Here is a 12,632-nt window from a genome sequence, read left to right as displayed (position 1 = left end):
AGTTTGCATTAAGGCAGTTGTCAGAATCTGTGAATGGCCATACAAATACAAGAGTAAATCGCCATACAAATACAAGAGTTTACAAACAGATGGGGCAAGAATTTTTGATCCAGTGGCAGCCCTAATGCCAGCAGAGTCCGACTCTGGGTACCAGCAGGAACTTAGAGACTTAGCATGTGCAGATATGTGCCCCTTCAGTTACACTGAAACATTTCCTTAAATCTTACATATATGGAGGGAGGGTTTAGTTACCAGGAAGGGCTAATTAGAGTAAAGCTGCATAAGTAACCAAGTAATAAATACAGCTACGATTGGAATGGCATATTGGGTCAGACTTGTACAGAGCAGCAAAGTGGCATACAAGGAATTAACATGGCTGCCCACCTGTCAGTGACTTTTTCCAGATGAGGGTCAGTCAAAATGGCTTATCTCTGCGAATGGATTCAGAAGACTCACGGAACCCTTCAAAGCGTCTGTTGTTATTGTTGATAAATTAATTATATATTAACACATTATTTGTTTCGTTTGCTTTCCTCCCCAATGGGGATCCAAAGTGGCTCAACAATGTTCCCTCCTTCTCCATTTTATGCCGACAACCTCCTGGTAAAATGAGGTGGATTGGGTGTCTAGACCAAGGACTCCCAGCTGGCTTTCGTGGCAGCATGGGGTCTTTCATGCTTGGGTCCCTCAAATCATAGCCCGGCCCTTTGGTCACTAAGCAGTGATCTTACGGCTTAGCTCTCAACTGCCTCTGTTCCTCTCTGCACCAGGTGTATGGACAGCCTGTCATTTTGGGTAAAAACCAGCCATGGGAAGCATTTAGGAGCACATGATTAAAACTGTCCTGTTCCCAAAGACCAGTCAAAAGAGATTAGGAGCCCCCAGGCAGGATTGAGGTCATCTGCCATATCCTTTGTACCATCTGTATTCACCAGGTAAACAATTGTCATTTCGATGGGACCTTAATTCTGCCCCCTCCCAGTGCTGCTCAAAAAACTACCTACCAGTTTGCATGCCAGGAAGCACCTTTCTGTAGAATTTAAGCTGGGGACTCATAAGTTGCTGGTCCTGACAGCTGATTCTTGCTTTTACCAACACAGGTGACTGGGATCAAGGCCCTCTATGAGACGGAGTTGGCGGATGCCCGTAGAGTTCTGGATGAGACGGCAAGAGAGAGGGCGAAGCTCCAAATCGAAATAGGAAAACTGAGATCAGAGCTCGACGAACTCAATAAGAGGTAAGGGGGAATGATCAGTGCAGTTTCGTTTCAGAATGCAGCAATAGCCTGCTGAAGACCTGTGTAAGCCAGCTGCACAAAAGGGATTTGGGTTCTGTGGTCCAGAGAACCCTGAGAGTCCACAAGGGTGTTCTAGGATGTCTGCAGATCCTTTGGGTGAGCTCCTCTCACATCCATCCAGATCATAGGAAAATATTTTTGGGGGGAATGGAGGCAAAGAATCAGCTTCCCTCCTTTCAAAGAGTTCATGCAGTCAGATTTTGAGTTTCTGGGCACAGTGCTGTTTCTTTTGGTTCCTGAGAACACCAGAAGTGCCCTGGTCATTCGGCTAGTGGTCCATCTAGTCCAGAATTCTGTTTCACTCAGTGGTGAGCCAGTTGCTGGAAAGCCAACAAACAGGACACAGAGCTTTACTGTCTCTGAGTTCACTTTAATCATCTTAGCTAGTCACCACTGAGAGACCATTTCCGTGAACCTGTCTAAAATCCCTGTTTAAAGCCCATTCGATGCTCATGGCCATCCCTACATTCACTGGCAGGGAATTTCACAATGTAATTACTTGCTAAGTGTTAATTACTTTTTTTCTATCCTGTGTTTATGGCCTAGCAACTTCATTGGGTGCGCCCAAGTTCTAATATTATAAAAGAGGAAGATTTTTGTTCTCTCTATCCACTTCCTGTATCAAATGCATAATTTTATCAGCCTCTTAGTCACATTATCTCCCTTTCCCTCCCTGCCTTAGTCCTCCCCCCTCCTTTAAATTGCAAGGCCTTTCCTTAAAGGAAGGATGCCTTAGCTTCTTTCTGCATCAGCTTGCTTGCCTCCTTCTGAACTTTTTCCAGCTCCGCAATGTCTCTGCACCCACACTTTATACAGCATTCCAAAGGAGGCCACATAAATCAATACGAGAGCATTTCAGTATTGGTCAAGTTTATCTTCAATGCAAAACCAAAAAGGGGAACCAAAACCCAACCTGAACAGAAGTCTGGAACCCAAAAGTTGAGCTGCTAAACAGTATTAAAAAATATTACAACTATTCATCAAAGTGCACCAATAATATATTAAAATAATATATTAAAAACACATAACTAACTGCACAAGATAAAATAGACCAAATGCCTTTCGACCCACAGGGGTCTTCCTCAGTGGTAAATACATTGTGTGAGATGGTCTCTTATAAGATCAAAATCTAGTGTTTCTAAAGTATCTGGTTTCTCACACTCTTGATGTAGAATTAGACAAAAGCCGAGAGTGGTGCCCTCAAATAATACATATTTTAGAAGGTGGGCTCCAAACCAGATACTTTAGAAACTCTAGTTGGAGCTACACCAAACAGATTTTTCTTTGCAACCCCACAAGCCTTTTAGGGGGTTGGCATGACGATGTATGGTCATATCACCAATAAATGTTCAACACATTTAAAAAAATATATATTAAAAATATATTAAAATTAACTCCCACCCATTCAGGAGACCCTTCTAGGGCCATCAAGAAACCCTGGCTGACAGAACCTGCTCTAAACATTTAGGCTGCTTCAAGCCTACCTCCCTGTCCCTTCCCAAGAGCATTCATGCTGACTCTTAACATCTTGTCCAAATAAGTGGCTCTTGACAGCCTGCTTGGCCTGCAGGCGCAATTTGTGACACCTTGTTTCTTCAAAAGCCGATTGCAATGTCCTGTCTAATGCATTTGCACTTGGTGGTTTGCTGTTGTGTCTGAAGGTGCAGTAGTTCTGTTTTTACTGCCTGCTGGATAGTTAGCTTTCTCCCCCCCCCCCCCCCCCCGTTCTTCTGGCTGGCAAGTCACAACTGCCTTAATGGTCACCCTGTTGGGTTTTCAAAGCAAGAGGTGTTCAGAGGTGGTTTGCCACGGCCTGCCTCTGCCTGTGTGAAGTCCTGCCAAGTTGCTTCTGATTTATGGCGACCCTGTGGATTAATGTCCTCCCAAAGCATCCTGTCGTTAACAGCCTTGCTCCAGTTTTGCAGACCGAGGGCCGTGGCTTCCTATATTCAGTCGGTCCATCTCCTGTTGGGTCTTCCTCTTTTCCTGCTGCCTTCAGCTTCCCTTAGCCTCTACCTAATGACCCTGGACTTCCTTGGGAGGGGGGGGGAGAGTGTCTCCCATCCAAATACTAGCCAGACCCTATCCTATTTAGCTTATGAGATCTGACAAGATCAGGCTAGTCTGGGCTATCCAGGTCAGAACATGGGTAGCATACCACGGCTTTAATTTTGCAGGCTGATATGAAATATGCCAAATATTCTGGCCTTGCACTGTCTGGATCCACGTGGCGCTTATGCCAGAGGAGCCGTGTTTCCAAAAAGCTTTTTTAAAAAATCTGCTTGTAAGATGTCCTCGCATTCCTTGAGCATTATCGCTCAAGACTGCATTCCAGGATTTTCTCCCCTAGCAGGGTCTTCCTTCAGAGGAGTTTTCCACCCATGATCCTGGATGATTGCAGCCCTTTAAGACTCTAGCTTTGTAAGCTGTTGCAAATTCGGGTAGTGTTTTCCCTAAGCTGAGTAACTTTCAGATGCTGTTAAATGTGGCTGGTGAATCATGTAGGGGCTCGGTTGAATAGGATTTTCATTGACACTGCATCCCTCAATGGCACTTTTCTCCCTCTGTCCTGGCCGTTCCCCACCACCCCCACCCCTCCATTGCCAGCTCTGCACTCCTGTCTGCCCACCCGTGTTCACTTCTTTTTCCTCGTCCTTTTGAGCTCAAGCAAAATTGGGCACATGGTCGGTGGTAGCTAGAGCGTGCTGATGGCAGGCTCAGGTCAGCGGCCTTCCAGCAGTTTGTATTGGCCCTTTAGCTACCATTCCAGGTGCTCTGAAATGCTAGCCTCTCAGACTACAGTCTGTCCTCCGTGTCTGGTGCGATGTTTCCTTAAACGATAGAGAGCACAGAAGAGCCAGCTGGGAAAGGTCCAGGGAGGACTCTCTGCCTTGGCTCGGCATTCCTATCCAGCAGGGGCCCAGCTCATGCGGAGGAGGGAGGGGAGAGCTGGCCGTTATGCACGAGGACAGATCAGCCAGCCACCAAGGGTCAGCGATATGGGGCCCCCTGGAACAATTTTAGCTTTGCAGAACGGCAGTCCTTCCTCTGCAGCAGGGCCGCTCAGCTCAGTTACATGGCCCAGCGTTGACCTTGATTGGATTGAGCACTGTGAAATGTATGACGGTACTGAGCCTCACCCCATATTCTTCGTCAGGGATTTGGCACCAGTTACCACTCCAACAGAGGACAATGAAGGTCAGTAGATAAATTAGCAGGTTTAGGCTCCTGCAGCCTCAGTTTGCCTTATGCAGGGAAAGGTTTAACCCAGTGGTTCCCAAATATTAGGCTGCTGCCCCCTTGGCTCCCAGGCCACATCCCTAATGCCCCCCCACCCCCACCCATGAACACACACTCCTTTCCTGGTGTTTACTGCAAATTTGATGCATACGGTATTGCTTACATGCCTTTTTTGGTTGCTGTGCCGTGGCCATATTTTATTCTGGAAGAAAATGTGTAAGTTCTTTGTAAAAGTCATTTGCACAAGCCACTTTTGGGTCCTCCGTGGGGAGAAAGACAGTTGGGGAAAAAAGAGAGAAAGAGAGAGAAGCAAGTAATGGATAATTCCATGACCAGGAGCAAGCAGGAGAAGGCTTTTCCAGCCTCCCAAAGTTGGAGACTCTTGGGGAAGGGTTGCCAACTCTGGGTTAAGAAATTCCTGGAGATCTGGGGTGGAGCCTCGGAAGGACAGAGCCTGAGGGGAAAGGAGCTCAGCAGGAATATGATCCCAGGCAGCCCACCTTCTGAAGCTGTCGTTTTCTTCAGGAAGTTAAGCAGGGTTGGCCCTGGTCAGCACTAGGAGGGGAGACCACCAAAGAGGTCCAGGGTTGCTACCTCCCAGAGGCAGGCAATGTCAAGCCAACCTTGGAATGTCTTGCTAGGAAAACGGAGCCACAGCAGGAAGAGTCATACTGCTGCCCTCCCAGTGCCCCCAAAACCAAAACCTGGCCTTACTGAGCCAAAATTCCTTACTCCCCCCCCCCCCCCCCGGATCCTTCCACTGCTCCCACGGAGGGCGTACTGAAGTCTGTTTTCTGAAAGGACCGCCTCCTCCTGAACTCCAGCACGTGCCTGTGCTTCGTTCTCCATCTGCAGAGGCACCTCTCGATTAGAGATACAGCTTTTTCAGTGGTGGCACCTTGTTTTTGGAATGCCCTCTGCACTGCCTTTCAGTCACCGGATCAAAACATTATTTTTACCCAGAACGGTGACGTTTCGTCTTGTCTGCCAGCTGTTTCCACAATCTGCCTCTAGCCCAAAAACTGTCCAGAGTTTCATTTCATGCTGCTTTTATGGCCCTAGCTTCTTTTAATTGCTTATTTGTAATATTCATATGTTGTTTGTATTCCTGTTTTTACTTGTGGGCTTCCTCCAGCAGGTCCCCAGAAAGGCAGCATGCAATGCTTCAATAAATTAAAGCTGAAGGAGTGGGCTCTCAAGCCTTCTCTATTCCTCCTCCCCCAGAAGGTCAGAAGAACCTCACTGCTGCCCCCAAGTGTTCGCTTGGTGAAGTGCCCCTTCTGGCAATTCCCCTTTACAACCCTTACAACCTGGGCAATCTCCTTCCACCTATGAGTCTTAGGAGTCATACATTTGGTGCTCTGTACTTGCGTTGCCATTTCGGGGAATCCCCTAGTTGCTCTGCTTCTTATTGGGGGATCTACCAGCATGCAGGATCTACCAGCTTTCCGCAGGGCCTGCAAGATGGAACTCTTCCGCCAGGCATATGGTTGAGGCCAGGGCAGCTCTCCCACTAATCTTATCGGAGGATCCCCTCCAATATTGAGATTTCTAACATCGAGATCACTGTTAAATCCATTGCATTGGCGCCATCCTCTTCTGAATATTATTCTCCCCGCCAGGCTGAACTTGGGGAGGAAGTCGGGTAAATACGATTAGAATTGTGACCACCGCTGCTTATATGTTATATGTGACTTGTTTGACATAAATTGGGGTTTTTATGGAGATTTTATTGTGTTTTAACTGTTTATGTTGTAAACCGCCCTGAGACCTATTTGGAGAAGGGCGGTCTAAAAATTAAATAATAATAATAATAATTATTATTATAATTATTATTATTATTCCGAGTACATGTGTGGGGCCCATCTAGCACAGCTTCTCACTTCAGAGCCATCTTGCCCCAGGGTGAAGAGCTGCTCTGCTGCCCCTCTGCAGTACCACACTTGAGAGAGCAAGTTTAAATTGAGAGGCGGTGTGTTTTTTCCAGAGGTCAGACTTAGAACAATTTAAAAGATAAGGACATTTAATAAATGAATAAACAAGAACACATTTACAGTTCAAGCAATTCTCACTAAGGGAATAAAGAAAAGGTGCAAACGCATAGTCTCCTCTCTGTGCACTGGGTCCTTCCTAAATAATATGGAGTTCGAAGATCTCCAGGTTGGGACTCCTCTCCGTTGTTGCCTGACTTGTAGATAAGATGGAATCCCTTGGTGAAAGCTTAGTCTGCTTTGGCTTGTACCCATCCAGGGAGCTCCCCAAAATGGAAGAGACCCATCTTCCTTGTGTCCAGAGTTTTTATAATGCCCCCCCCCCTTTTTTTTTTTGAATGACCTTCCAGTCCAAAAAAATCAGAATCCAGTAGCACCTTTAAGACCAACAAAGATTTATACTGGACTCTGATTTTATTGTGCTACTTCAGACCAACACGGCTACCCATTTGAATCCTTCCTGTCCAAAAGGAAGAGGTTTCTTTCTGTCACTCTAGCCTCCCCAGCTTTATGGCACTAGGTGTGATGTGCTAGCAGGGAATGAGGCAGTAAGCTATTAGGATAACTTGTTGTTGTTAGGTGCGAAGTCGTGTCTGACCCATCGCGACCCCCATGGACAATGATCCTCCAGGCCTTCCTGTCCTCTACCATTCCCCGGATTCCATTTAAGTTTGCACCGACTGCTTCAGTGACTCCATCCAGCCACCTCATTCTCTGTTGTCCCCTTCTTCTTTTGCTCTCAATCGCTCCCAGCATTAGGCTCTTCTCCAGGGAGTCCTTCCTTCTCATGAGGTGGCCAAAGTATTTGAGTTTCATCTTCAAGATCTGGCCTTCTAAGGAGCAGTCAGGGATGACCTCCTCTAGGACTGACCGGTTTGTTCGCCTTGCAATCCAAGGGAGTCACAAGAGTCTTCTCCAGCGCCAGAGTTCAAAAGCCTCAATTCTTTCTCAGCCTTCCTTATGGTCCAACTTTCGCGCCATACATTGCAACTGGGAATACCATAGCCTTGACTAAACGCACTTTTGTTGGCAGGGTGATATCTCTGCTTTTTAGGATGCTGTCTAGATTTGCCATAGCTTTCCTCCCCAGGAGCAAGCGTCTTTTAATTTCTTTGCTGCAGTCCCCATCTGCAGTGATCTTGGAGCCCAGGAAAATAAAATCTGCCACTATCTCCATTTCTTCCCCATCTATTTGCCAGGAATTGAGAGGGCCGGATGCCATGATCTTCGTTTTCTTGTTGTTGAGTTTCAAGCCAACTTTTGCACTCTCCTCCTATTAGGATAACTATTAGGATAACTAGGAGCTCAAATATTCTGTGCTGTTAGCACCAGGGCTGCTGCCTCCAGTCTTCCACTGCCTGTCATTCTGCAGCAGGTCTCCTGACTGTGGATGGAGAGCACTCACAATAACAGAACCCTCGGGATGAATTATTGGGTTCCGCCACAGAATCAACAAGCAGAAACGTATTTGTCTATAAGAACAGTAAAATGTGCTAAGGTGGCCTGGTTGATTCGAAAGTAGACAGAGCCTTTGCCTGGGAAACGTGGGCTGTAGAACCCCATCTGTTGCTGCAGGAGGAGCTATTCATTCCCTGGATGAGGATGGGAATATGCTGTCAGTTCTATTTCCTGAGTGTCCGCATGGGCCAGTGCGCCTTGTGTGACAACTGGGGGCTTGAAGCTGCATCCACCCAGACCCCGGTGGTCATTGTTACCAGGCCACAGACAGAGAAGCTTGACGCTGATTTCTATCTTGTTGGTTCCCCTAGCTACAAAAAGAAAGATGGCGAGTGGTCCACATCCCAGGGCCGCATCAAGGAGCTCGAAGTCCTCTTCCATAGAAGCGAAGTGGAGCTCACAGCCACCCTGACGGAGAAGCGCAACCTGGAGGCCGAGGTGGCGGATTTACGTTCCCAGCTGGCTAAGGTAAAACTGCAACAGTGCTGGCACACGTTTTGGTCTAAGCAGGTGGTGCGAGTCTGTGAAACGTTGCGTTGGTTAGGTTTGGAAAGGACAGTTATAACAGGCCAGGGAATGTGCTTGTGGGGAAGGGAGGCTGCGATTTCTGCTCTTGCCATGAGATTCTACGAAGTTGCATTTCTTCAGTCAGTGATGGTGATGCCTTGTTCCTTAATCTAGATATTCTTTAGCGTAGAGCCTGAGTTGGAGGTGTAACATGTACAGCCATGCTTCAGCGCACCTGGTTTTTGCAGAACGAAAATCACCAGAAGCCCCTTTCACTGTTCCAGAAGTGTTAGCATTGTCTCATTTAGGTAGTTTAGAAAACAGAACAGGTGTTTTCTTGCAGTCTAGCTTGTTAGATTTACAATGTGGAGTTTAGGGAGGTTTTCAGGAAATATGCAACCAGTTTGTTACTGTTGTACTGGAAGTTGAGTACTTGGGATCGCATGAAGGTGAGGCAGATATCTTTCCTAGTTAAGCACCTGTGTCTCAACCATGCTGCTTCTGGGAAGGGCAGAAGCTTCAGTCCAGCTTATCGCCTGACCCTAGCTGGGATTCTTAAGTTCTCCTTCTCCCTGTTATGCCTTCAGAGTGCTCAAGTGAGACCTGGAGCACATGTTCGTGGAAGTGTTTGTGGGCTAGCTCTTTCCATGGCTTGGCAGACTCATTCTGAGGCACAGGGGGACTTGTCTGGGTCAAGTCAGATGCACTTTTCACATGAGGGAAATGGTGGTATTATTATTAGGCAGTGTGTGGCAGTGAGGCGGGCTCGTGGCTGGCCTTGGGAGGCGGGCGCTGCAGGGCACGGCCAGATTGGCCCATGCGGCCGGAAGCATAGTCTGCACACCAGATGTGTCCTAGGCAGCTCTCCACCCACAGGGCCCTTTCCCAAATATTAGGGAGAACAATGGTGAGGAGGAGGAGGAGGATGATTATCAATCTTCCTCACTGCCCCCAGCCTCAACCATAGGCCTGGCGGAAGAGCTCTGTTTTGCAGGCTCTGCAGAACACCGAAAGTTCACACGAACCATTTGCTGCTTTTTGCTGTGCTGTTCTTGGTTGTGTATATATTCCCCCCCCCCCCCCCCGATTTTGGAATTATCAGCAAGCAGCCTTCTAGTAAGTGAAAGTCAGGGAGACTAGGATTAGCTTTGGTGACATTGCCAAGACACATGCAGAGGAACGGTATGCAGCGGTTTGGGAAGACTGAGATGGGGACAGAGTCCGGAGTGGGATGGAGCGATACAGCATATTGTCCTTCTGGCGCCTCAGAGCGGACAGGCGCTTAGTTTCACGTGACACCCCCAAAGTGTAGGTGCCTGGCGTGGTTTCCGTGAGTGGTCTTGCTTTCTGGATGTGCCCATGCTGGCGGACTTAACAGATGGAATCTCAGCGCTTGGAGAAAGATGCAGTGAATCAGAATACAACAGCTGGCTCAGCAGTGAAATTTCTGCTGTTTCTCTGTGTTTCTCCCTGCCCGTGTCACAGAAATGAAATCCTCCCTGACTCTGACTTCTCTTCCCCCCCCCCTCCCCAGTCTGAAGATGCCCATGCAGTGGCCAAGAAGCAGCTGGAGAAGGAGACACTGATGAGGGTCGACCTGGAGAATCGCTGCCAGAGTCTGCAGGAGGAGCTCGACTTCCGGAAGAGCATTTTTGAGGAGGTGGGCTGATCAGCCTGGAAGGCTCCCATGATGTGTGTGTGCATGGGGGGGAATTATTCCCTGGCACTTTGGGCAGATGGAGTTTCCAAAATCACAATCAGGGCATGGAGGGGTCCTATTTGTGGGATCTGCATTGACATGAGGTGTGTGTGTGGGGGGGGGGTATGCACCTACTGAGAGGCTCAAGTCCCTTTGGTTGACACCCAGCCTGCTATGTTGAATGAAGCTTGAGGGGTTAGGGAGAGGAGCGGGTGTTCCACAGTCCTTCTGCGTCGTATCAAGTTGAGGTTGAGCTTCTAGGAGAAAAATATTTAAGCTGAATGTTCAGAGCAAACCATTTCACCCTAATGTGCAAGGAAACAGGTGCTGGTATGCCTGCTTTTGAGGGGGGGTGCCCCCCATGTCCCCTTAGAATGTCCTGACCCTTGGGGTTGACAGTCCCTGGCTTGTCTCTGTCGCCCCACTTTGGAGTCCACCCGCTCGTTTGTCCTTGCGTTCTTGAGCCTCCTTAACCGTGTCCGGGATTGGCTTTGCGCAGGAAGTGAGGGAGACCCGGAAGCGTCACGAGCGCCAGCTGGTGGAAGTCGACAGCGGCCACCAGCAGGACTACCAGTCCAAGATGGCCCAAGCCCTGGAGGATCTGCGCAGCCAGCATGACGAACAAGTCCGGCTCTACAAGCTGGAGCTGGAACAGACCTACCAGGCCAAGGTGAGTCCTCCCAGTGAAACCTGAGGCTTCCATCCCATTCTGTTGAAACCTTGGAGAGGTCAGTCTTTCCGTTGTCAAATCTGGTTCCTTGAGGGGCCATTTGCACCATGGATGGGAAAAGAGCACAGGTCAGTGGCCAATCTTGGCTTGTATCCGGAGACAGGCCCTGGACTTGAGAAGGACGCCCAGGAAAATGGTTTGGGCGGGGGTTCTGAAAGCTCCGATGCTGGCCCACTGGGACTGCCCCGGCAAACTCAGGGCACCACTGCCTGGGAGCAGGCAGGAGCCCCTGGGCTGACCCGCGGCCTGTCATGGGGATGGTCAGGGCAGGGCTTCCACTCAGCCACAGGCGCACAGCAGCCAGAGCAACTTCTGGAGGTATTAGATGTATTCTCATTTAGATGTATTCTCCCCCACTTTAGAGGTTGTAGGCAAGATAGTAACTTTGTGGCTTTTAAAAATGGCACAAGGTGTGACTTGATTGTCTTTGTCATTCCAGCTGGAGAACGCCAAGCTCTGCTCCGATCAGAACGACAAGGCTGCCAGCGCCGCTCGGGAAGAACTAAAGGAAGCTCGCGTGAGGATAGAGTCTCTCAGCTACCAGCTTTCCGGGCTGCAAAAGCAGGTGAGGGGGAAGCAAAGAAACATTTCTTTCTGCTCAGCTTCCGGAACAGCCTCTACCCTCCGCCCCGCTTCCCCTTTGGTTTGAATCCAATGAGAGTCCCTTCAATGTCCTGCGGTAAGTCCAGAAGAATGGAGGGTTACGTTCTTGTGGAAGTCCATCCTTTAGCATAACTGGCCAGAATAACATTGTGGATCATCAGAGTCTAAGTGCTTCCACACATTTGCCGGGATGGTCTCAGATCGTGCTCCTTCGCTTTCTTTATTTGTGTGACATTTAGCCCGCCCCTCTCTGACAATGGTCTCAGGACAGCCAACATCATTAAAACCCTATGCAGTTCTTCATGGAATTATTTAAAACCACTTATACATCACTCCAGAATTCTGTTGCTGCTGTTGGAGTGTTCAAAACCAGCTTTGTGCATGCCTCTTCTGTCTTGGCACTATATTATTTTGGAAGAGGTAGCCCACCATTGCTCTTTGCTCTCCATCAGGTTGTTGAGGCAGTTGAGTTTTTCATCCCGCATAGTCCAGGGAGCTCTGAACTCCAAGCCTCTTTCTGTAAAAATTAAGGCCAGTTCTGCCTGTATTCTTCCAAGGCCCCAGCCTCTAATCTGGAAAACAAGGCTTGATTCCCCGCTCCTCTGCATGTAGCCAGCTGAGTGACATTGGGCCAGTTCCAGTTTTCTCAGAGCTCTCTGTCATCACCTACCTCACAGGGTGTTTCTTGTGGCGATTTTAAGGCGCTTTGAGACTCCTTCATGTAGCAAAAAGCGTGCTCTTTTTCTTATGTTCCTCTCACTGAGCACTCTCCTCCTCTCCCCCGGGGCAGGCCAATGCTGCAGAGGAACGGATCCACGAGCTGGAAGAGCTGATGGCCAACGAGCGCGAGAAGTTCAGGAAGATGCTGGAGGCCAAGGAAAGAGAGATGACGGAGATGCGGGACCAGATGCAGCAGCAACTCTTGGAGTACCAGGAGCTCCTGGACGTCAAGCTGGCCCTGGACATGGAGATCTGTGCTTACCGGAAGCTCTTGGAAGGAGAAGAGGAGAGGTAGGGAAGGATCTTTTCCCAGGGGAAAGGGTGATCCCAAGCCAGCCTGGCAAGACCCTCTGCAGATGGTTTTCAGGATATGTTGGGTTCAGCTTG

General features: G+C 48.7%; 1 protein-coding gene across 2 annotated transcripts in view; it reads left to right on the top strand.

Annotated features, from left to right (window-relative positions):
* LMNB2 (lamin B2) overlaps nucleotides 1-12,632 on the top strand; it is a 33,601-nt gene that overhangs the window by 9,846 nt on the left and 11,123 nt on the right. For both annotated transcript variants that reach the window (XM_077332339.1, XM_077332338.1), the window contains exons 2-7: nucleotides 1,101-1,237; nucleotides 8,298-8,454; nucleotides 10,028-10,153; nucleotides 10,692-10,862; nucleotides 11,362-11,487; nucleotides 12,316-12,536. In XM_077332339.1, the coding sequence (XP_077188454.1) occupies nucleotides 1,101-1,237; nucleotides 8,298-8,454; nucleotides 10,028-10,153; nucleotides 10,692-10,862; nucleotides 11,362-11,487; nucleotides 12,316-12,536 (938 nt within the window). The remainder of the gene's footprint in view (nucleotides 1-1,100; nucleotides 1,238-8,297; nucleotides 8,455-10,027; nucleotides 10,154-10,691; nucleotides 10,863-11,361; nucleotides 11,488-12,315; nucleotides 12,537-12,632) is intronic.

Source organism: Paroedura picta, chromosome 4, assembly GCF_049243985.1.
Source record: "Paroedura picta isolate Pp20150507F chromosome 4, Ppicta_v3.0, whole genome shotgun sequence".
In the NCBI taxonomy this organism is placed as follows: Eukaryota; Metazoa; Chordata; class Lepidosauria; order Squamata; family Gekkonidae; genus Paroedura; species Paroedura picta.
Note: the sequence above shows the minus strand (reverse complement) of the source record. Positions and strands in the feature narration are given on the sequence as shown.